Source organism: Pseudopodoces humilis, chromosome 11, assembly GCF_049639895.1.
Source record: "Pseudopodoces humilis isolate 2021_Gansu_Grassland_sample_001 chromosome 11, ASM4963989v1, whole genome shotgun sequence".
NCBI lineage: Eukaryota > Metazoa > Chordata > Aves > Passeriformes > Paridae > Pseudopodoces > Pseudopodoces humilis.
The window spans coordinates 5,667,829-5,692,814 of NC_142210.1; the positions used below are offsets into that span (position 1 = coordinate 5,667,829).

Here is a 24,986-nt window from a genome sequence, read left to right on the forward strand (position 1 = left end):
ATGGTGGAAAAAAAGCAAACGTGCTTGATTTTTGTTTTTTCACCATCCCTTCTCTGCATGGTGGAACTAGACAATTTTCCTGTTTCTGGAGGAGTTTGTGTCTGAAAAGACTGCATGCTTCTTTTGTCTAAATATGTTTTATTTTGCCCTTTGTCTACTCCTGTCCACCAGTGGGTGAGAGAGCAAAATTGAGGGCAGGAAAGCAATCAGGAGTTACAAGCCAACCCAAGTGCCTGGTTCCTGGGAGGACTTTTCTCCAGGACTGGAGAAGGAGTCACTCTAGGCCTGGCAGTTTGCCCCAAATCACTCGTGTGCCACAGCTGAGATCCTCTTGGCTCAGAGGTGAAGCACTACTTCCACACAAGCAGGCTCTGCATGACACATTACACGACATCCCTGGCTGTGCTGATGGCTGGTCTGTCGTCCCAGGACAGCTCCGACACTATGCCCTACCCACGCTAATCTCCCTTCTCCTGTGCCTTGTGCTGTGGTGTTCACCTGCACTGGGGATTACTTGGAAAACGGCAATTCTCTTGCAGCAGGAGGCTGCAGAGCAGAGGACGTGCCCTTCCTCTGGAGCAGTAATGTTATCCCAGGATAACACCAGCTTCTACCCTGGGGTGAAAATGTTTCTCATCACCTGTAGCACCTGTGTGCTGGTGCCTTTGATGGGTCCGTTTCCCTCGTCAGGAATTGCTGAGAACAGAGGTTGTTCACACCAGTAATGTCTCTCCTGACAGAAGTTCATTTGTAAATTCGCATCGACCAAAGCAGCCCAGCATCGATCGTTCTGTCTGCCTGACGTCCCAGCAGCAGCGGTGACATTGCTGCAGCTGCCAGGCCACATTGCCAGCCCCGGCAGGGCGGGGGCGGTGCGGGGAGCCCTGGCCTCTGGCCTGCCCCGCTCCCGGCAGGGCAGAGCGCGCCGGGGGGCAACCACAGCTCCTTGGCCCTCAGCCCTGCAGGGCAGCCTGATCCAAAGCCCTTGGTGCCTGCTGACAAGTAGCCCAAGCAGCAACCACCTGCCTGTTCCGTGAGCTTCTTCGGTAAATTGTTAACAGCCTTGCACAGTCCCCATCAGCTCAAATGTGCAGTGATGCCAGAAATATACCCGTGAGTGAAATGTTTCTTCATTTATCAGGAGAGAACACAGCCTCGCGCAGAGGAGAACTTGATAACCACTTGGTACAGGATTAGTTTTCCCACCTGTCTTTTTAAAACCAGTTAACCATTTTTATTTATTAGGGAAATATCTGTTAAAAATGTTTTCCAGGTAAAATCATCCCTACAAGTGAGGAATGTCCCCAGCTCTGCACACTTGCTGTGTGTCTGACTATTCCAAGGTATCCATGAACTGAGGTTATACAGTTCTCTGGCATGGTGAAGCTGTGGTGACACACAGTGCAAGCTGGCTCCAGTCCATCCTTAATCTTTGGGCCCTGCTTTTGCTTTCTTGTGGTGTCTGGCTGCACGTCTGTGCTTTCTGAACAGCATGATGCTTGCTTTCAGTCCGAGGAGATTGAGTGTCAGCCCTGCGAGCACCCGTGGCCTCTCTCATGCAGCTGCAGGATTGTTAGATATCTTTAATTAAGTCGGTGAACTCTGCCAGTGCAGCAGATGCCTCCACTTTCTGATCAGCCACAGGCATTGTGCAAAACAGTAGCGAATGGGAGTGCACCAAAGGGGAGGATTGCCTTAGCTTTGATCAGAGTCCCCTGCAGCACTGGCCCTTCAAAGGGAGGCAGAGAGCTCCCTGCTTTAGGCTGTTCAGAAGTGCTGTCCTGCAGTGCACACCCAAATTGGATGCGGTGCTTGGGTCTTGCCAGAAACACCTACCCCTCTTTCTATAACCTACACTTCACCTTCCTTCTTTATTTCTCTTGAACAGAAAGTGATCTGACAGTCCAGGCTGGTCTGAGAGCACTTCTGGAGGTGAGACAGTGCTGGAGAGGAAGGACTTCATGACAGCAGGTAGAAGTGTCATTCCTCCTTGGGCCAGGGCTCTCATGGGAGCTGAGCTGCATCCCTTGTTTGCTGCTGGCAGGCTCCAGGGAACAGGGGGACATCAGGACAGTGTCAAAGAAACACCTGGATTTGCAATCAGTTTCTCCTCTGTTTGCAAACAGCTGAGCAAGGTCCTAAAGGTTTGCAGATTTCAGTGGGATTTTGGCAAAACAAAGGCAGATAAGCCTCCAGGAGTGTCAGAATACTCTCCATTTTAATAAACACTGCAGACATTTAAAATGTGCAGACCTGTAAAGATGTCCCACACCTGGTGACCAGTGCCAAAGGAGGCCCAAAGCCCCTGCTCAGTGCAACTGGGCACCCATCTCCTCCAAGATAGGCTGAGTCTAATGGTGTAGCCATTCCAGATCCGAGGAGGTGAGGGCACAGCTGGGACAAAGTCAGGAGGTGCTGCAGGAAGGGACTGTTGATGAGCAGGAAGGGTCAGCAGCACTGCAGAGACCAGGTCTGCACTGTAAGTCAGGGATCATAGAGGTGGTTCGAAGCCTCAGTGCAACTCTGTGCTCTGCCATTATGACCCACATCCCTTGATCTGACCCATAAAGTGTGATTATAGCCAGATACCAGCAACTTGGCTGTTCTTAAGTCCTTCTTATTGGCAAGAAGCAAATGGTTCTCTCAGCGTGCCTTCAGGAGGGTGTACAGGATGGGGACATCTCTGGGACCTATCCAAGGACAGACCCCCATATGAACTGTCTTGGAATATTCTGGAGAACACAGAAAAATAATGTTTTGACTGTTTCTGACACAGAGCTATTGGGTATTGTACAAAGATAAGGGACTATGAAAATGACCATTTGATTTCTGTTCTAACAGAAAGCTAACTTCAACTCCCAGTGCTGAGCAGAGCAGCAATAAAACTGCAGTTTTCTTTCAAACATAGCAGGGAAACAAGTCTACCACCACACTTAGGAAACAAATAATGTAGCCACAGCTCAAGATAAATCCAAACTTGAATTTGGCCTAAAGATATGACTGTTGGAAAATAACAATACACTTTCATATGTTTATTAATCAAAAGTATGTCTGCTGATTATTTTACAAAATGAAAGACAAGTTTATCAGGGTTTTTTTAAATCACTGTGTGCTTAGAAATAAATGGGTTTCTGAATTAGATTAAGTAGTATGATTAAAAAAATAAACAACTAAAACCTGCATGAGCTGTGGACCACGTGTGCAAGCAGCTCAGTGCCCTGCTCAATTGTCTCTGGCATTGCAGGGGTGATCTGTGTCCACCTGTCTCACAGACTTGCAAAGAGCTGCACGCTTGGAGCGCCCCAGATGGCTTGTAACCGAGGCTGCTTGCCTGCTGCCCACACTCCCCGGAGGCTGCTGTCCGGTGCCAGGGTGACCGGATCCCATTTAACAAGCTCGGTGGTGTCTGGAGAGGAGCTGCACATGGCCGAGGGAGTGCTCGGGGGAGCCTGACAGCCGGCCCCAGCCCTGCTGGGAGCCGGGCTGACTCGCCCGGGGCTGGTGGCCGCTCCCGCCCGTGCCTTGGGAAAGCAGTGAAATCTCACAGCGGCCCACAGCTACCGGCAGCGCCCTCGGGCACCGTGCCGGGCTCACCCCGCCGCGCAGGGCAGCCCGCGGGTCACCCTCCCACCCAGCCGGGGGCCACAGCCATGGGGGGCACAGCCATCGAGGGGACACGGCCGCCAAGGCACACTGCCATCGAGGGCACGACCGTCGTGGACACGGCTATAAGGGGCCACGGTCACCGCAGGGCACTGCCATCGTGGGCATGGTCATCGAGGGACAGAGGCATCGGAAGGTACGGCCATCGCGGGACAGCGCCACCGGGCGCTGCAGCCACCGGGGTACCGCGGGCGGTGCTGCGGGGCCGGGGCGGGGCGGGGCGGGCGGCCGGGCCCTGCCCGCGGCGCTGCCCCCGCGGCGCTGGGCGAGCGGGCGGTCCCCGCTGCGGCTCGGCGCCTTCTCCTCCTCCTTCTCCTCCTCCTCGTCCTCAACCTCCTCCTCCTCCTTCTTCTCCTCCTCCTCCTCCTCTGGCCGCTGCGGCGCGGGGGCTGCGGGCGGAGCGGCGGCGCCATGAGCGGGGCGGCGGCGGCGGCGAAGAGCGAGAAGCTGGACGAGGCTCAGGCGCTCGCCCGCAGCTGCGCGGGCAGACCCGACTTCCAGCCCTGCGACGGGCTCTCGCTCTGCGCCACCCACAGCCACGGCCGCTGCTTCCGCCTGCACTGGTGCTGCCACCTGGGATGGTGCCACTGTGAGTGAGGGGGCGAGGGAGCGGGCGGGGGGCGAGCGATCCTGTCCGTCCCGAATGTCCTGTCGGTCCCCGCGCACTGCTTCACCGCCCGTCCCATCCCGTCCCGTCCCGTCCTGTCCTGTCGTGTCCCGTCCCGTCCTGTCCTGTCCGTCCCGTCCTGTCCCGCGGCCGGGAGCAGCCCGCTCCCGGAGCTGTCCGTGCCGAGGCTGCCCCAGTGGGACCCGGACCTCGGGCGCTGCTCCCGTAGGGGCATCAGATGATGCCCAGAGATGCTGCCCAGAGAGTTCTCTTGGGGCCTGGAGTCCCAGTGCCCCTCGCCCCTGTGAGCCGGCCGAAGGATGGGCTGTGGCATTGGCTGGGCACCGCTGTCCTTCGCATCAGCCACTTCATTCTCGGTGCTAATGGTTTTCTTTTTACAGGCATAAACCCCTTTGAGCAGAGAGGTAGCTGCTTTAGGCTATATATAGCAGATAGCTTCAAAATCTAGTATTGAGCCAACTCTGGTGAAAAGGCGCCCAATTACTTTAATATTGGTATTCACAATCCTGATGTATCTAATCATGGAGGCTGAGATTGAACTGTGAATGTCCAAACATAGTTTGATGAATAATTAATCATGTAGAGCCTTGAAGAGCAGGCTTTCCCAGCAGCGTGTTGATGCGAGGTCAGGAAATGGTGATGGAGCAATGTACTTGGGTCATGTTGTGTTCTGGAGATCTTAAAGCTTGGATGGACAAGGTTAACACTGGACCCTTATGTGAGGGTTACTTGGTGCTGCTGAAGATGTCCCTGGACTCCTGACATCCCATTCTCCTTTTAAATCCATTGCCATTACCATCTCTCCTTGCAATTTAGTCACCTTCACAGATTCCCCTTCACATGCACTTTTTACAAATTTTGTTTCACAGGTAAAGGGGCTGCCCCAAAAGCCAGCTTTTGTTTGGATGCAAGCTTCTACATCAATTAAATATGCATTTCAGGAATTTGTCTTGATTTGGGATTAATTTGAAAGCAGTTCAGGACAAAAGGTTTTCTTCTGTCTGTGCCCTGAATACTGTGTGGCACAACTGGCTGTATGAGAAGGTGCCAGAGTCACCTGCTGCACAGGGACAGAGATGTCTCACTGGCATTTCATTGATAACACAAAAGCTCTCAAGTTATGACCTAGATTCTTCCCAACATTTCCCTGGTCTCGGTTCTTTGTGGCCACCATCAAGATATAAAAGCTTATGAGCACTCTGGAGTACAGGATCAGAGCTCAAAGTGGTGCTTATAAACTGGAGATGTTACCCAAAATCATCTGGGAATGGTCCTGGGATAGGGAAGTCAAACATGAAACTGGGAACACCTGGAGAAACGATTGCAGAAAGGGATCTGGGGATTAGGATGGATCACAAACTGCCTGTGCATCAGCAGCGGGAGGTCTGTGTGGTAGAAAAGCCAAACCCAGAACCCCAGCCTTCGCTTTGGGATGCATTACCAGGAGCATGGCAAGTGTGCAATTTAATTAGTCTCTTCAGCTCAGTGATGAGGAAACCAGGCTGATGGGCTGAGCTTTGAGCATTGCACTTTATAGAGCTGTAGGAGAATTGGGGAGGAGATCACAAAGATGAGCTTAGAAAAATATGCTTTACAAGGGGGTGCAAAAGAAAGGGTTGTTTGGGCTGTAAAAGATTGAGGGAGGGAGAAAGGAAGAAGCAGGAAGGGATGATGAGCTTTGCAAAGTGTAAGGTAGCCTTGCAGAGCAGCTGTGTTCCAGTCCTCTGCACAGATGTGGCAGATAACCAGGTATCTGTAACATGTGACAAGGAGAGTTTAGGTTTGGATATGGGAAAGTATCATAACTAGAAAGAGAAATGCATCAGGGGAGCAGAGTACTTGAGAAGGTACTTCATGGTCCTTCAAGGAAGGCTTAGACTGGTGTCTCTAAGGCATTACATGGAGCTGCTTCCCTCTTGGAAAGACTGCTTGAGATCCCATCCAACCTTTTGCTTCTGTGAGGCAATTATAAGATTTAAAAATAGTTAAAGCATTTGCAAGAAGTACAGACTTCTTCTCAATTCCTCCTTTATGGCTAAGGAAAAGTTAAGATACCTTTGCCTCATGAAACTAGGATTTTAAATGGAAGATTTTAAAGAAAGTCACACAACTCATTGCCTTGTTTAATCTTTTGAAAGCCATGGTGAAGTGCGCTCCCTTCTTGCCCCTCATTTCCTAATGCAAATTTCAGAGTTGAGGATCCCTTTGTATCCTGCTCCTGTGGAATGAGTTGACTTGGACTTAAAAGGGGTAAGAATGAGGTCTGTAATGGGAAATTGTATAGAGGTCAGAGATGTAATTAAACAGCATTGGGAGTTATCTTGCATAAACGCAGTGCTGTAATACCGACTTGGGAATCCTCAGAGGGTCCTTGAAAGTGCTTTTCTGTGACTCAAGAGCTGTATAGGGGAACAGGAAACTCTACATCAATTAAAAGGGCCATTGAAGTATTATTTTCCATCAGTGGCCAAGGTCCTGGAGAATGTCAACTGAGTTAAAGTGCACTTACACTGAGAAATTACAAAAACTCACCATGCCATTGATTGTCTCCTCGTGTATTCAGGATCACATCTGCTTCCTTCAGTGACAGGAGCAATTTAGCATTGCAGAGCCACTTGGCTATGGAAGGAATAATTGAGAAGGAACCCAGTCTGAATTCCCCAAAGCCATTGCAGTTGGCATGCTCGGAAGTGAGGCAGTACTGTAGGTGCTCTCTTTGCCTCAGATGTTTCTCTGTCTGTAAAATGGCAATAATAGCTGGCAGGGAGATCAGGGACTGTTTGGTGTATTCAAACAGCTCCGAGAGCCTCAGCTGCCCTGGGTGTCTGTATGACTTCTGTGTCTAAGCCTGGGGTTTATTTTAGGTCCTTTTCAGTCTGTTTTGGGCTTGGTGGGGAGCAGATTTCCCAGTGTGGTGTTTCTCTAGTGGGGAGCTCTGAACCCAGGTACAGCCTCCATAAGAGTGCATGAAAAACATGCAGGGTGGGTGTGCCTGGGGAGGCTGGGGTGGGAGACTGCTGGGGTGCCTCGGGTGTCGCTGGAGTGCCAGGCTCTGCCCAGGAGCACAGGAACACCTGGTCCCTGCTGCCGTAGCTGCCCTCAACACCCCTCCCCTGGGTGCTGCCAGGAGGCTGTGCCAACTCCAGTCTCCATGTGGAAGCAGGATGAGGGCTCAAGCCTTGGAGTCCTTTTCCCAGCAGGGAAGAAGGTGTTGGCCCAGGAGGTGTTTTTGACATCAGTCCCTGTGTTTGTCCCACTACACACTTCTCCTGCTTGCTCTGTGCCCTGCATGCATTCCCTTTGCCAGGGTGGCAGCCCCCTGTTCACCTTCCTCCCTTCCCCTCTGACAGCCTTGTGAGGTTTTATTTATTAGATGGAAGCTGAGAGCCTTAAATTACTCTGATCTACTTTTTCCAGAGCCAGAGAAAACATGCCAGAGGCAGGTCTGCAGCAAGGTGCCTGCCTCCCTTTCCTCACCTCGGGATTTTCACTGCAGCTGTGATTTGCACTGATGCTGGCTGTGAGGCTTCTGGCTCTGAGGTGGTACCTGCTTATGTCAGAAGGGATCAGATCCTCAGGGTTGCATCTGTCCTGACCTGACAGCAGGATTTTGACTGCGTTTTTCTAATTTTACTTCCTAAGAATTAACTGTGAGAGAAGGCATCATGCTTTATAGAATTAAGAGCATTCTCTTGCAACTGGGTTCATTTGTAATCTGGATATCTTGCATTCTGTTAAATATCCTGCAAACCCCTTGGTACATTATGCTGCAATTATCAATAATACATGATGGATTGTGGTTCCACAGCAGTTGCATCGATAGACAGTAATTGTGCCACCTTGTATTAGCCTTTCTATGTTCCCCCCCGCCAACGATTCAGCATCAAAAGAGCAAGCTTTTAGCTTCTTAAAGCCTCTTGCATATCTTATATTGAAAAGTAAATGCAGCAAATAAATTTCAGTTTCACCACTTTTACAGGTTCAGCTGTTTGGAACCTTTACAAGAAAACAAACCAAGCATGGGGAAAGTGCGAGATCTCTGTTGGGTGGCCAGGAAGGGAACACAGTTGCCAGGCTCAGGCAGGGAACAAGATCGTGGTAGCAGGAAAGCTTTTAAAAAATATACCTGCTCCTCGACCCTTGCAGTTTGCTTGATGGTGGATAGCACTTGCAGGTGTGCCTTGGATTAGCTTCCTGCTCCCTGGCATGCATCACAAATTATGGCACTGTTCGGCCGGAGTTTGCAGCCAGACCTGGCAGGTTCTGCATAAGGTCAGGCAGGCCTGGCAAGAGATCCAAGGAACTATCACTCTTCAGCCAAGAGGAGAAAATGGGTTTGTGTGATGGATGGCATACCACAAAGGGCACGTGTTTTCTGGCTGGTTTTGGGGAGACAGGCTTCTCTAAATTTGGCTATGCTAGCAGTATTCTGGGAATGTAGAACTAGAGTACATTTCCATTTGTTGTTCACCTGAACAGCAGCCCAGGGTTTCTCTTTGCTCTCAGAGCTCCACTGCTTCCTCTCAGTGTCTGAGGGCACCCAGCAGAGGCACAGGGACCGTGGCTGGGATCTCATCAGTCCCAGCTGCATGCTGGCCAGGGGAGGGGGTTATCCCTTATCCACTGCCCACAGCTGCAGCCAGGGAACGAGGCAAATCAGAGTCACTGCATCTGGGTGTGCTTTGAGCCGGTACTGCTCCTCACATTCTTCTCTGCTTGAATCACTAGTGATTTTCTTTTATAACATTTTAAAATGAAAGCATTTGTTGTCTGTCACACAAGGCTGGTGAAAGTTCTCTGGCAAGGCCGTCCTCAATCAAACCTCTTCCAGGGAGATGTGGTGTGTGTCCATAGCAGCTCCTGCCTGCTCTCTGGCAGGCTCACACCTGGCTCAGGTGCAAGTGTTTTCCCCTTCCACACAATGATGTATGCAGCATTTCAGTATCTTTATGCACACCAGCAGCATTTCCAAGGCGTCTCTCCCTCTCTTCAGTGACAGAAGCCATCAGCAGGGGCTCTGACAATCTCCCAAGCCCATGTAATTATTTAGACCCCAGTCTGCCTGTGAGAACTGTGAGGAGGGAATCAGTGAGGGAGCCCTGCTTTCCTGTGACAAAGCTGGTAAGTGAGCTGAGATGGTATGGGGAGGAATTCAGGGGCATCCTCATAGGGCTTGGGGGTCTAAAGAGGAGCTGTGCCTGCCTGCAGCCAGGGTCTGTCGATCCCTGCATGTTGGAGGAGTAGCTGCAGCCCTGGGGTGCTCTGCAGCACAGCATACACTGTACGTCTCCAAAAGCCTTGCTCTTATTCCAGTGGGCTTTCCTTATGCTGCTTTTTGGTGGCTGCAAAACTCATTTCCAGGAGGGAGCAGAATGAGAGTGCTCCAATGCTCCGTGTGTCCCTGTCTGCAGATGGACTGGAAGCAGCCAGCCTGGCAGTGGTGATGGCAACTTGAATTTCTAACAGTACTGTCCCACAGGGCAAAACTACATCCTGACGGCTGATTTGTTGGATAAGCAGGGAAATGGAATTGTAATATGCTTATATCCGAAATTCTGAGTGTTTGGAGGAGCTCATAGGTCTTTCTTCATGCAAAACTCATGTCTAAAGCTGAATGGAGCAGTGGGGCTAGGAGCTCTAGGGCTGGGAATTCCCAGAAAACACAGCTTAGTCTAGAGGGAAAATGACCACAAGTCCTGGGACAAATAGGCATTTTTAATTTACTTCTGCTGTGAAAAGGATTTGAACATTCACCCTATTGAGTCTGTGTATCTGGACAGAATGTTTGTGCACAGAGTAAGGCATTATGCTGAGTGCAAGACAGGAGCTGCAGAAAGGTGGATGTTGCAGCTTGTATTGGGAAAAGACTTTTAATGAGGATTTGTTGCCTGTGGCTGTGCAAGATTTTCTCTTCACCTGTATTTTGAAGAGCTATGATATTCCAGCTTTGTTTCACAAAGCTATACACAACCAAGGAAAGCATGTCAGTTTGATATATTCTGAAGTGTTACTCTGAGGGAAAACGCTGCCAGTTTTTATGGGTGCACCTCCTAAAATGAGGATGGGATTTTGTTCCTCAGGTTTTAGTTATAATCTGGAAATCACAGTATGAATGTACCATTGATAAGAGAACCCACATGTGTCAATTCCTTGTACCCTGTGGGAATGTCAGCGCTTCTGGAAGAACTTGCTGGCATTAATTTTGAATCCTTACTATAATGTTTAGAGACATGCATGTTCTGTTATTATTAACAAAGGTCCAGATATCACTTAACAGAATTAAACCACAGGAATTCTATGAATTCAGGCTACTTGCTTAGTGTGTCTCATAAGACTAACTCTTGTATAGCTCATATGTGATTGAACAGAAATCACTGCGCTTCTTTCTCCAAAAGTCTAAGAAAAAGGGATCTGTGTACCAAAATGCTTCCTGACAGCCAAAAACTCTTTGTCATGCATGACAGTGAGGCTATTTTGTAATCTGTCTATCCTTCTGAGAGGCATAATTCACAAAGAATTTAATCTGCTTGCCCCAGACTCAGTGATCTGCTAGTTGGAACCTCTGAGAGTGGCAGATAACTGACACCCTTCCTCTGTGGCTGCTTGAAGGGTTAAGTGCTGGTTTTGTGAAGCCTGAAAGAACAAGGCTGGGGATGTTTCCTACCAGAAGCAAGTACTTCTGAAGAAAAAGTTTGTTAATCTTTTGTGTCGTCAGCTGGTGGATTCAGGATGTCCTGAACCCTGCACTGTGAGGGCTGGCCTGTGCTCCTGCTCAGAGGGCTTCCTGCTGGTGAGAGGCTGCTGGCACTTTTGTCACTGCAGAGGAACAGCCTAAAGATAAAATCTGCATGGAGCACAGTGCCTGTGGAGAGCGTGTGGCTTCCTTCCTGGACTCTGCAGGTGAGGGAATCTCTTTGCCAGCCTGGTTATGTGAGCCTGCTTAATGCCAGTGCCCGATGCAGAAGTGCCTGCTGTCACATCCTCCTTCCTCTTGTGGTTCTTGATGGATGTTTTATGGGTCTTAAACGGCAGTCTGTGGTCATAGCCTTGCATTGTCCCATGAGACTGAGTCACAAGATTGTTGTCACTGTGACTTCCATCCTGCAGGTCTGCAGAGCTGACACTGCTCAGGTCTGCTGGAAGCACTGAAGAGGCCTCTCAGGTGCTTGGCACAGGACCTCCAATTTCCTGGCAGCACCTGTGTGCTCATCAAGAACACGTTTTGTCACCGCTCGTGTTGCTGCAACCAGCAGAGCCGGGCTTGTAGAGCAGGGGCATCTTGGGGTGTTCTTATGTAATGGCTCTCAATTTAACCAATGCTGCCGAGCACTTCATGACTCACTGCCAGCCTTGGTAACTTATTTCTGCACACTGGTGAGGCTGTACTAGAAATTTGTGTTTCTATAAAGGATAAAAAGCAAAATGCTTTACTCACAAACAATGTAAGATGTTCCCGAACTCCCGAGAGCTGTGACAGTGTGGGCTTAGCTGCTGATGGATGGCACAAGCTTGTCCTAATGCAAAAGCTGGTTGACAGTAGATTGGATTCCAGGTAGAGCATCCCTCTCTCTGCATATAAAGTGACCCTGGTTTAATGTGTTGTGGTTTTTCTTCCATGAATTTATCTGCCCACAAGATACAGAGTATGTTTTCATAATGGCTTTGATTCTTCCACTAATCAATTTTTATGTAGTGACTGATCACAGAACTCAAGAAGTGCAGTTTGTGAAATTTGGAGATGTTTTTGCCAATAGTTGAGTATATTCACATAGATGGTAGTCAAAAACCCACTGGGAAAGTGAAAACTGATTGCTTGGCAACTGGGCCTTGTTTTTAACATAGCCATGCTTTAATTTAGGCCATGTAACAGTTGGAATTTATATGTAACCTACGTTGTAAAACAATTTCAGCAAGAGGCGTGCATTTGTATTCCTGTTCTCACTGGTGGCTGCGGAGCTCGAGAGCCCACACGTCTGCTCTTGAAGCTGCTTGTTTGGCTGTGTGCTTGCACCCAGCCCTGAAATGACTCCCTGCTGTGCCCAGCTCTGTGCCAGGCTCTGTCTGTCCCTCCCCCTTCCATACATAATGCTGGTGCACACCTGTAACTGTTGCAGGCGGGGTGCTTGGCTGTTCCACACTGTGGAGCTGCCTGGTTGGATTTCCTGCTTTCCTGAGCCCCACTCCGAGTGTTTGTACTTCCTCCCCCACTCCCTCCCCTGGGCCTGGTGAAAGGCTGGGACAGCATCAGGTGCGCCAGGATGGACTGAGCAGCTCTTGCAGCCTTCCTGCAGTCCACCAGCATTAGCCCAGCTGTGGGCAGGCAGGTGGAAGGAGACACCTCTTGCTTTGTTTTTCCTCCCTGTGCCACTAGACCTTGATCTGCTGGCACAGGAGCCGTTTTCCAGCTGGTCCCTTGGGATCTTGGCTCTCTGGATGTGAAGCCAAAGGTGATGTGAGCATCTGTGATGCTCTCACCTCTGCTAGCACTGGCTCACCCTGCCACAGCTGAGAGATGTTCATGCTCAAGGGGAGTGTTGGTGCCCATAGTTGCAGATTTCAGCTCCACATGGTGACATGTTTTTGTCACAAACAGGGAGAGCAGTCCTTTAAAATCCCCAGAAATGGGTTCTCTAGAGGCTTGTGATAGAAATAGCTTGGTTTGAATGGTGTGTGACTGGAAGAGGGTTAAAAGAGTGTATTGGGAATAAGGACCCCGTTCCCAGCACTGAAGCTGAAGAACATGGTATTGTCCAGCCTGAAGACTCCTGCTCTCACACAACCACTGCACAGATGATCAGCAGGAGATCCTGGGCTCTGGCCACAGGAAGGCACCAGCACAGGTACAGCACATCCCATGGGCCATTGTTTTTCCTGTCAGCCACCGGGAAAACACTGTGGCCACAGAGATGTGTCTGTTCCAAGCAGTGAAACCCAACTTCCTGCCCCAGCTGTCCCCTTTAGGTGTAGAGTGCAGGTCTTTAGAGAGGACCTTTCCTTCAAGGACTTGTTGAGCTGTTCTGCTATATGAGAATTCTCAAGAAAGCATTCCATCGTATGCAGAGGCTCAGGGTGCCCCCCTGCAGCACGTACCACATAACTGGAAGACAACTGGATCTTGTGTCTCCAGTCCATTTGATTTCCAGGCAGTGCTGTGGTTTTCTGGGTAGTTTGTCATGGAGCTGTGCTTATGTTGCTTTGTTTCCCTATCAGCACACTGACTGGCTGCATGGAAACCATGGGCTGATGAAGCTTGAGCAGATGGTGCACAGGGATGGGGTTGTAGAATAAATATTTAGCACTGAGCCATTTTTTGCTATTTTCTGTACTGATTTTTAAAAATATCTAGTGTAACTTGGGGGATAAAATTTCTCAGGGGAATGTGTAAGAAGTGGCTGTTCTGGCCTTTGGGGGTGGGTTTGGGAGGGATGTTGGAAGATGAATATCCTTGGATTCAGAGCTTGGGTAGTGTTGCCCACCTGCTGTGCTGGCAGAGGTAACCAGGGCTGTGCCACACTCTCCAAGCCTGTGCTTCCATGTTTTTGGAACCCAGCATGGAGCTGGGGTTAGTAGCACCTGTGGTATGGGTGACATTCTCCAGATACTGAAAGGAAAGAACTCGTCCAGAACACACAGGTGGTGTGTGCTGCTGCTCACTGCCTTTTTGGGTGTTGGTGTTCTGTTCCCTTACAATGGTTAGTGAGCAAATATGGCCCCTTTAAGAGGGTTTATGGCTGTGTCTCTCAAGCCTTCAGGGTTGCTTTTTCTTTAAGTCCAGTAAATCCATGTAAGCAATGAGAGTAAAGAGCAGGGATGGTGGAGGAAGCTCCAGGGTCTGTTTGCATTTAAGTGTTACCTGCTCTTAAGCTGATGTGCACAGAAACTCCTCAAAGGCTTAGACAGCTCACAGCATGTACTGTCATGATCCTTTTTGTATTTAAGACAGATCAAGACAAAAGGGCATTAAAATACAAATTTGATGAGGAAAAACTTCCTGATTTTTTTCCCCCCTCTGTGCTGGTTTCCTGTGAAAAGTGTTGAGTCAGGGGCTGGCACAGCTGTCTGGCTGTACAGCAGGGAGGGAACACCTCTCCTCCACCGGAGAAAGCTGGCAGCTGTATGGAATTGCTCCTAGGCAGCCACTGCCAAAACATCGCTGGACTGGGGTCTGGAATGGGATGGATTCATCCGTGCTCAGATGGAGATGCTTCTGTGAGAAGGAGCCCTTTGTAGTGATACATTCCTGTTAGTGCAGAGCCTGCCAGCTCTTCCTGCTGCACTTCCAGCCTGCTCAGGTCCTGCTGCGTGGCTGCTTTTTCTGTTGCTCCTTTGCTGAGTTGATTTGTTCCCTTGGAGTCTCTTCTGTGATCCCTTACTGGGCCTTCTAGTTCTGCCAGAATTCCTGTAGGTATGCAGAATGTTGTTTGCATTCCCCACACTAGAAATTTGTTTGAGCAATCTCAGTGCTTTTTCAAAGTTGTTTGGACAAAGTCCAGGGCAGAAATATCACCTGCACTGAGGTGCTGCATATCTTTATCTATGAGGTTTCTTCAAGGTGGACAATCATTTCAGTTATGCCTTGTTATAACTACCAATGGCCCAGTTCAGCTCTACTTGAGCCTGTAAATCTGGCAGTACTTCAGTGTCCTGAAACGTTTTCCATTTCCTCTGGTGGCTCATTCCACATCTTTTGTTCACCATGCAGCCCATGAGGATTTGCTGGATATGACATGATGCCTATTCCATACATCACAAAGAAGTGTAGACTGGGCAAGCAGTGGGGTTTTTCACATGTCCCATCTGTAAATGTGCTCCAGGTTTCTCTTTCCATTTGTTCTTGCCCCTCTGGAAAAGTTAGTACTGTGCTGTAAGTGTAGTTTGGAGTTGTGAAACTCGGTGAGTACTTATGAGTAGGGCAGGCTTTGTTTGCAAGGGTTTGTTGTTCCAAGCTGTGCGTGCAACCAGAGAGAGGAGGAGCAAAGCCAGAGCAGTCATTTTGTTCACTGTTCAGCTGGTAAGGCCATTACCCAGGTGGGTACTCAGCCCAACATCACATTTCCCAATGGAATTCTACTCTCCTGGGCAGCTGGCAACAGCAGCTGTGGTGGGTACCTCCGGCAGCTGAGGATGCTGAGTGCCCTCCACAAACCTGTCCAGGCTGTGCAGCGAGCTTTGCCTTAGTCTGTGAAGGAGGAAACCCTCCCTTGCCCCCAGGTTCTGCTGTGCCAGTGGTGAATCCCTACCTGGTTCCTTCCTTGCCCTCTGGCTGGGCAAACCTGTGCCATCCACTGCCCTGGGGGGCCCTGGAAACTCAGGTGGGTGTGACAACCTTTGTACTGTCCTGGGGCCACGGTGCCAGCGCTGGCAGCAGGGCACTGCTCCCACTCGGAGCTGTCTCCACCTGCCAGACAGCTTCCATAGGCAGCGGAGCGCCACGCATCCAGCCGGGGCTTCCCCAAGAGCCAGACTTGGCTCTCCTGCCACACGCAGGAGATGTGGAACAAGTGCTGCCAGAAGAGCGCTTGGTTCTTCATCTCTTGCTGTGAGGAAAGCCAGTGCTCGAGAAGCTCATCTCCAAGGTTTCCACACACAGAACAGCTGTGCAGGGAACTCTCCTTGGAATAATGCAGAGCCCCTCCAAGGCAGTGCTGTCTCCTGTCACACATGCATTATGAATGCTTCCTTTGCCTTCACTCCTTCAGAGCTGTGTGGTATTTAATTAGAGGGTTTTTATGTTTTTTGTTGTGGGACTGATTCCCCTCCCATGTGAGCTGAATTTTTTGGCAGGGTTGTGAGTGGCAATAGCAAAGTCTGGCACAGCTGGAGTGAGAATCCCATTGGACTGCACAAGGGGGATCGCTGGTGCTGTTACTCAGGTGTATGTTCAGGTAGCACCAAGTCACCAGTATTTAGGGAGCAGCTCTCTGCTGGTGAACAGGACACATCCCTCCACAGCCTCACTGGGGGCCTGTGGCAGCTGTGGATTGTGCCCTGGGGTCACAGCTCCAGCCCCTCTGGATCATCCACCACAACCAAAGCTATGGAGATTCCACTGGGATCAGAGCCAGTTCACCTCCAGCACACCTCTGCTTGGGACTTCCACAAGTGCTCAGCCCACACAGGAGCAGTTCCTAAGCTGAGCCAGGTCACGTTCAGTAACTGCAAGTGTTCGCAGGTCTTCGTTAACCTTGCTGATTTTTGGAGATAGATGAGCTGGCAGATGGGAGGCTGTAGAAATATTTGTTCCAGCAGCTGCAGGGGGAAGAATACACATGAAAAAAAGCTTTTCTCTTTCAGTTAATAGATGTCTAAATGCCTTGCATGTGAACAAATATCCATGGTGTGTATTGCTGACTTATGAATCTAAGATCCACAGCTCTCTCACCATTTTCTGAAGTGCAGTGTAATTCATGGTGTTATTTATCAGGACTAAGTTCTCCTTTTGAGAGGGTAAAACTTGAGAATTTGTTATAAGAAACCTCCCTCTTGAAAGCTGGCCTTTTTTTTTCAACACACCAAGCATGTTAATGAGTGTTAGAGGTAAACCAGAATGCTGGGATGGAGGAAAGTGGAAAAGAAAATTTTCCAGCTGCACCTCTGCTTATTTCATGGTTATTTTGTATTAGCCATGGAAATTGCTGCCGTTTTGTGTCTGTTTGGTGAGGATGCATGCAGACTGCCCAATTAGTAAAAAATCAGAGAGAAATTACCTCAATGGCTTGTTTCTCAAGGCTTGATTTGGGGTTTTGGAAGCAGGAGATTCTGTAATACAGCTTCCAGTCAATCAGCCACATAGTTCTGGTTATTAGTGCCACAAACATAAGAAATTTTCCAAGTTGCCTGAGTTTGCTGGAGATGTGCAGGTGATGATAGAGCTCCCTGCTCTGCTGGATCCTGCCTTATCCTGCTGGCAGGCTCACTGGAGGCACTGAGCCAAGGCTTTGGGGAACAGCATCCATCCGATTTGGCAACAGAAATCCTACTTCTGTGCACAGAGCAACAGGGAGATGAGCACTGCCCATCACTCACTTCCTTGGACACAGTTGAATAGTTGTTCTGCAGTTGAGTGTTGGCTGTAGTGTGTGCCAGGTCCCTGAGGATTTAGTTTGTGTGCTGGCACAAGGGCCAGCTGAAGAAATGGAGAAACAATTGTCCCTTTCTCGTTGTGCGCAGGCTGCTGTCATTTTGAGGGTCAGACAGAGGAGCAGTGTTGGTGGGGGATAATGCCCTGAGCATGGAGCAGGCTCAGGGGGATAAATGGTTAAGTGTAGCCTGTAGACCTATTTCTGGGGTCCCTTATTTCATCATCTCAGCTGTCAGCCAGTGGCTGTCATGGACAGTCAAGGCTTACCATGGCAGTCATTCTGGCAGTGCCTGATTTCACAACAGTCACTGTTTCCAGGAGAGGAGCAGGCTCTTGTTTCCCTGAGCCCTTTTGCCACAGTGGTGGAAGGGCAAAGCCAGAACTGTGACATCTCTTCACAGCAGCTCTTAAAGTGCACAAAAACTTCCCAAATTTCTGCAAATTCAGCAGATTTCTTATCACAGGACTTGGAGTTTGATTTTTGGACATGTATTTGACATGTGCAGTATTTTAACTTCACCACCTTCCACATAGGCAGTGGTGGGGAAGTGACCCAGAAGACAACTTGGGAAGCAGTGTCTTGTGTAGCATCTGTGTTTGTACAGAACACTGTCATTCATAGGAGTGCTCATCAGCACAGTGCAGCCACAGAGTTCTTCAGCTGACTTGGAATAAACAGGCAATGAGTTCTGAGCTAGTGTATTAGATGGCATGGAGCAGAATAGGTGCTCAAAGTACCGATTCATCACAGACTGTTGCCAGCTGTTCAGAGTCAGCAAAAATATTGCTGTTGATTTCCATGGGTATTTGATCAGATTGAGATGGATTGTAAGAGAATTTGGGGACTTGTGCTTCTAGGGGCATTTCTTGTGAAAAAGCTTGGCAATCCTGCAAGTTGCAGGGGTTGGGGGCAATCTTTCTTCTAATTTCTGCATTTATTTTTCATAGGCTGCGTCCTGGCTAATGTGTTTTCATGCATTATGTAGGGTGAGGAGTGTTAACCGAGGCTGTGTCCATGATCCAGTCTGACAGTCCCAGTTCTGAGCACCTGGTCATGTTTTGAAACAAGTTTATTCTGTTTAAAATTGCCTCTTAAACCAGCTAAGACTTAACAAACTTGTACCAGAAAATTCTAAATTTTCTAAATTCTAAAGAAATGTAGAAAATTATCTTTGCTGTGTATTGGCCAGTTCCTGCTTTACCCTGGCAGAGCTTGTCCTTGGAAGGTGAGGAACATTTCAGCCCCTGTGAGGTTACACAGGCAGGCTCTGAAATCCTGTGCTAAGGGAACGCTCTTTGCTCCTGCTCTGGAATTAGTGCCAGCGGGACAGTCCTGAGACACGCAGCACAGAAACAACCAGCTGAGCTCCCAGCAACTCCTCGGCTGACCCGGCCACCGCTCTTCTCCTTTTCCCAAAAGGGGAAAAACAAACACCAAAAAAGTCAAACTGAGGAGTCTCTGCTTTACCATTTCATGCCCATGCTGTAAGCTTCCGTGGCTTAAATACGTTACTTTCTATTCCCAACATCCCTCGGCCTTCTGCTGAGTAGAAAAACATTGTCCTGTTATACAGACACCTTTTTTCTTCATCCTGGTAAAATCTTCACCAGGCCCTTCCTTGGACTCTTCAAACAGAGGCAGCACAGAATTGAGCTGAAGAAACAATTTTCACCAGTATCTGGTTTTATTTTTTCATTGGTTATCAAAGGAGCCTACACAGAAGCACTCCAAATCTATGGATAAATAGAGCATTGTGGTTTCAGGCAAGGGCAGGCTGCACTTCAGTTTCCATGAGCTGAATTTATCAAATACTATCCCAGCCAGCAGCACAGTAATCTTCAGCTGTGGGGCTTTGCAAGGCAATGGCATATTTAATGTTCACTAATTTCACAGAAGGATTTCTGGGAAGCAGCAGATGGCAGGAAGCCGTGGGCTGCTGCTGTGGCTGTGAGGGTGAGGAGCTTCTTAGGGAAGTTCTGTCCACAAGATTTGAAAAAGCTCCGAGGGACCCGACTGCTCAGAGATGGCCAGAACCAAGGATCTGTGCTGGAGGAGTGAGAGCTGTGCTCTGCCTGTGGCTGGAGCATGCAGCTGCTGGATGCCAGCACTCATTCCTCTGAGTCACAGCAGGTTTAGGAGCTACACCATGGTAAAGAGATGGCAAATGAAGAGGATGGCTTTGTGTTTTCTGTCATCCAGCCATAAGCAGACAGGGGAAAATCTTGATTTGTTGTCACTGAGCTTTTCTCGTGGCTCTTAACAATTACCATTGCACAGATCGTAGAGAGAAAACATTGGATGAAGTATTCGAGGCGAGCTGGTCAAAGCTACTCACACACTTCCCTCTGCTGACAGCTCTGTCTGCGCTCTCCTCCCATGGCACTCGGCTGGGCTTTTCCCTCGTCGTGCCTGGAGCCTCTCCCACGCTCCAGAGCTCTTCCTTCACTTCTGTGGCCTTTCTGCTGTGCTCCCTGTCCTTGGGCTGTACGGGGGTCGGAAGTCCCAGCCGATTTTCACATGACCCGTTTCCCTTCCAGCAGCACCGCGGGGTGGGAAGAGTCTTGCCGGTGCTCGAGGTTCCCGGAGCTGGCAGAGCACAGGCTGTGCGTGGGCCCCGGAGCGCCGACAGAGCTCTTCCAGGGCTGAGAGGGATTCCCAGCCCCAGGGGGGATTCTCTACTGCCGAGAGGCTTTGCAGGGGGAGCGAGCCCTTCCCTGGGGCTTACAGCAACCTGGGCTAGTAGGACGTGTCCCTGCCCACGGCAGGGGGATTGGAACTCCGGGATCTTTAAGGTCAATGCGAGCCATTCCGTGATATTCCAAAGGAATGGGTAATTCAGGGGGAAAGGCTGCATCTACCTCTGAGCTGGAAACACACCAGCACTCAGCCTTCCTTAATGCAGGAGCTTTCTGCCCCTCGCCTGGAGAGCTCCAAGCACCTGCACAGCCCCTCTGCACTTTGGTGCATTTGCTGCCTGTGCAAAGCAGGATCTGCAGCGCGTGCGGCAAAACTCTTCCAACAGCCCCACTACTCACAAGGCTTCTGGAAATTTGTGCTTTCCCAGTGGATGAGCCCCTGGAGAGACATGAATCTTTCAGAGGCTTCATGCAAATAAAATGCAGCATTTTACAGTCTTAGGCATAACCTCGGGTTTCTCAGTTTTTCCTGACATAGTCCCAATTTTCTGCTCTCTTATTTATTTCTGTTAGTGAAGATGTTCAGTTCACACTTTGTTCTGCTCAATATAACCAACATAATGCTATTTTCTTACTATTTAACCAGATAATCAGGATGCCAAAAGCATTTCTATAGCTTGGAAATTCCCTTATTTTCTGCCTTAAAATTCTAATTGTAGTCATGTTTGAACTTCTGGTTTATAATATGGAAAACCACAATTTAGTCCCCAGAAATGGAATCATGTGCAAGGAGACTCACTGGAATAATAATAATATAATAAAATTTTGATCATTGTAACAAAGATGTAAGCTAGAGCTTACACATTATGTTCAGTGGGGGAAAAAAAGCCTCTGAGAATCTTGTCAGTTTTCTTTCTCCTAGAAGGTAGGGTGGGCAGACTTGGCATCTTTTCCACTTCATGGCTATGGAGTTGTGCCTCTGGACTAAATTCTCCAGAGTCAGTCATGTCCTACAGCTGTCCTCGAGGCAGGGATGGCGGGGGGGAAGCAGCACTGGGCTGCAGGAGGTTGTGATTACCTGCAGCATTAGGCATCAGAGGATCCAGACCTGGAGAGGCCACAAGAGAAGGAGTAGCTGCTGCCAGCAGGGAACTGGTGGTGATGTGCAAGAGTGTCAATGTCATCGTTTCTGTTGAAACTCGAGGACAACAACCCTTAAAAGCTCCTCTGTGTCCCCACAGGTAAATACGTCTACCAGCCCATGACCCCCGTGGAGCAGCTCCCCAGCACCGAGATCCCCGTCCGCCCCCGGGAGTCCCCCAACACCATCCAGATCTCCATGTCGCTCACCGAGCACTTCCTCAAGTTCGCTCCCGCGTTCCAGCCGCCACTGCCGCCCGAGGCTCCGCAGTTCTGCACCATCGCCGACCTGTTCATCGACAACTACCGCGTCAAGTGCATCAACGGCAAGATGTGCTACGTGCAGCGCCAGCCGCCCGCCCCGCACAGGGCAAAGCCCGACGAGGGCTCCGTCCGCAATGCCTTAATCACAAAGGAGAGCAATACGCCAAAAACAGAGCACTGCTCATCCCCCTCCAGCTCTGAGGACTCCGGCATCAATGCGGTGGGGGTTCACTACATGGAGTCGTGTGACGAGGACACGGAGGGGGTGGCCGAGCTGAGCTCAGAGGAGGATTACAGCCCCGATAGCAGCTGGGAGCCGGACGAATGCCCGCTCCTGTCGCCCTCGCAGTGTGAGATGGAAGTGATTGAGACTATAGAAACCACTGTGTGACCACGCAAGTTGGCATCGGCTCAGTCCACTTCCTTCTCAGTAATGTTGCTTTTGTAGTATTTCTATTTTCTGTTTTTTCTGACAATCCCTTTTTTCCAGTGCACTTGATATTTCAGATTCCTGTCATGGGAGCGCGGTCACAGGACTTACATATGGTGAACTAGCAGCAGCCTGAGCAATTTTAACACGTTCTCAGCCTGATCAGCTCTCCCACGTCTGCACGCAAGGTAGTGACAAATCTTAAGACTTTTCTAGCAGAAATAGGCCCTTTTGTTGGTCTGGGTTACCCCACACACAACTTCTCACATGAGGACGCGCCACTCGAGATGTTTCCACCTGTCGGGTTGTTGGCAGGGGTCCCTCAGAACATGGGGGTACACACCTGGAGCAGCAAACCGAGGTGCCCTTAGTCTTTCCCAAACAGCTACATGAGGCTCCTCCCATCTCTGTCTGTCCTAGCGCCTTGTCCAGCCTCTTCCCTAGTGCTGGTGCGACCCTTCTCCGAGTCTGTCGGCACCACGCTTCCAGCAGGTTGGAATGGCAGGCTAGAGAATGCACAAAGTGCCTCCAACTTTTCTCCGGGCTATGCACCGAGCAGCTGCTGAGGTAGGCCAGGCTCTGATATCTCCTGAGAAGGCAGGTCTTGCTCTGGAGGAAGATGAGTTGCCTGAATCCAGCTGGTCCCTTTTCTCTGCCTGGATCTTGGCAAGGGGGTCTGGCTTTTGCAGGTGGGCAGGAGGGGGAGCAGGCACAGGTGGGGTATGGCCCTCTAACCAATACCACACTGGACTGGGGAGAACCAGGACAGGCAAAAGAAGCGACTACCTCCGAACACCCGCCCTCGGCTCCGCCTCTGCCTCCTCCTGGGCTCTTTGGCCAGACACTCAGGACCAAATGGCCTCAGGGCCTGCGTTTGCCTGAAGAATAACAAAGTTTAAACAAAAAGAATTTTACCAGCCACACCACTGTGTCGGCACAGCTTGGGGCCAGCATGGAGGTGCCCCTGGGAGGTGGCCCACGGGCTCGGTGGCATGTGAGCTTGTTAAAATACATCCTAAGGTCATCCTAGTGGAGAGAGAAGGCTTTGGCTCCGCTCTGTTGCTCCCAGTCCAGGAGCAGGGTTGGAGCAGGGGTCCCTCACCCAGCTGGTAGTGGAGCTGTCTCACAGGAGGTTCAGTTTCAGCCCTGCTTGAAGGAAACAGAAATGTCGCTCAGATTCCAGCCAGTTTCACAGAGCTGGAGCCAGTAACTCCTGTGTTCCTGCAGCATTACTGCCGTCCTTTGTGTAGTTGCCGTTTGCGTTTCAGGAGTCCCTGGTGAATCCAAGGCTGTATAAACGTGTACAGTTCGTGACTGATCCTAGGTTATAGTCTGTGGTAGAGGATGGCTCATCTCTCACTGTATCCTGACAATGTATTCCCGATTTTATACACTTTGTAATCAGTATCTTTAGAAGACATTTAGGCAACAGTGTGTGTCTGTGCACATGCGCGTGTCTAGGAGTTTCCATGGGTGGATATAAAGTAATGCTGTACTTTTTAGACTAAGACTTTCAGACAAAAATAATAAGTTTTATAGTTTTGATGACTTACATAAAAATGTGCAATGCTTGTGAAACGAGGAACTTGGGCCATTGCATGAACGGATACATTCTCACAAGGCACCTGAAAACACTCTGTTTTTCTGAGCGCATTTAAACAAAGGCTGTAGTAAAACTAAATAGGATTTATTTCATTTTTAAGGGCGGGATTGTCTTTCTTGGCTAACTATGGTTTCTAAAAACATTTTTGGTGTCTTTGGACCATTCAGACACATTCCATAGGTAGAAGGACACATTATGTATAAACCTAAAGCATTTATTCATATTTAACCTTTCAATTGTAACCTGAGTGGAGAGCTGAACGAGCTCACTCTCATGCCCTGCCTCTGAGCTTTCCTCTCAGAAAGAGAAAGGCTCTTCCTCCCCTGGGAATGGCTTATCTTTCCCAGGCAGGATAGGCAAGGCAGCACAGCCTGTCCCAAGGGCAGGGAGCTCCTCACCAGCTCTCCTTGGGGCACCAAGGGCAGGGAAGGTGAGCAGGACCCCCCTGCCCAGCACAGCTCACCTTGTTTGCAGGCAAGCAGGAGCCACAGCCCTGCCTGGGCACTGGCTGGGAGCGCGGTGGCCTCGGGGGTGCTGGTGGCAGAGACTCCCCAAGGCCCTTATCCCCATCAGGATCCATTCTTTCTTAACTGTAAGTAATTAGCAATACCCACAAGCTGTAAGTGTCTCCTACCCAGGATTTGTTCAGATGTCTTAAGCACAATAAGCTGCCTCTTCCTTCTGTTGTTCCTGGAAAATGTCAGCGGCGCTCTGGAGAGTGCCGGGGCTGCTGGAGAGCACCGGGGCAGGGCCCAGCCGCTGGGATCTCCTGCTCCATCTCGCACCCGGCTCGGGAACGCTCCCAGGGAAAATGGGGCTCCTTCCTTTGCACAAACACGGGTGTGGCCGTGTTGTTGCAGCCATGCCCTGGGCTGGCTGCTCCCCCTGCCAGGGAGAGGTGTGTGTATATTTCCTCTTGAATAAAATACTGAACAACTGGCCTTCTGCTTGTCCTAACTGCCTGTGTGCTTTCCGTGCTAGAGAGAAGCATTCTGGGACTTCCAGCAAGGGAAGGGCTGCTCACAGCTTCAGATGGCAGCCCCTGGCACACCCCCAGAGCCTGGCAAAGGGAATAAACAGGGCAGCACAGCAGGCCCTGGTAAGTGCTGGGGCTGGTGGGCAGCCTCATGGCCCAGCTGTGACTCAGCTGGATGGAGCTGCCCCAGTTGATGTGCAGCCACATTCAGCTCCCTGACTTACCTGTGCTCAGGTGTGGCTGCAGGCTGCACACATTCCATGGCAGTTCTGCTCATGGGCAGGAGGTGAGAACACAGGCCCCAGGGCACTGGCACTGCCCAGGTGAGCTCTGCACAACACCTGGTGCTTCTGTGTTCCTTGAAGGCAGCTGTGCTGCTCCATATTCCTGCCATTCCATATGAGCTCTGCACAGATCAACCACAGGAGTTCTGTGTGCAGGGAGAGCAACACTCACCTGGTGCTGTGCTCTGGGAGCAGCTGGGAGCCCAGGGGTACCTCAAAACACCCAAGTGCCAGTGCTAAAGTGAGCACGGGGAAGAGGAGTGTGTGTGACAGCACAGAA

At 50.1% G+C, this 24,986-nt stretch overlaps 1 protein-coding gene across 1 annotated transcript; it reads left to right on the forward strand.

Annotated features, from left to right (window-relative positions):
• The first annotated feature begins 3,934 nt into the window (after window positions 1–3,934).
• On the forward strand, window positions 3,935–24,387 carry C11H3orf70 (chromosome 11 C3orf70 homolog). The gene is made up of 2 exons (XM_005529545.3): window positions 3,935–4,252; window positions 21,251–24,387. The coding sequence occupies exons 1-2, from the start codon at window positions 4,075–4,077 to the stop codon at window positions 21,802–21,804; spliced, it is 732 nt and encodes a 243-aa protein (XP_005529602.2). The 5' UTR covers window positions 3,935–4,074; the 3' UTR covers window positions 21,805–24,387.
• Window positions 24,388–24,986: the final 599 nt, after the last annotated feature.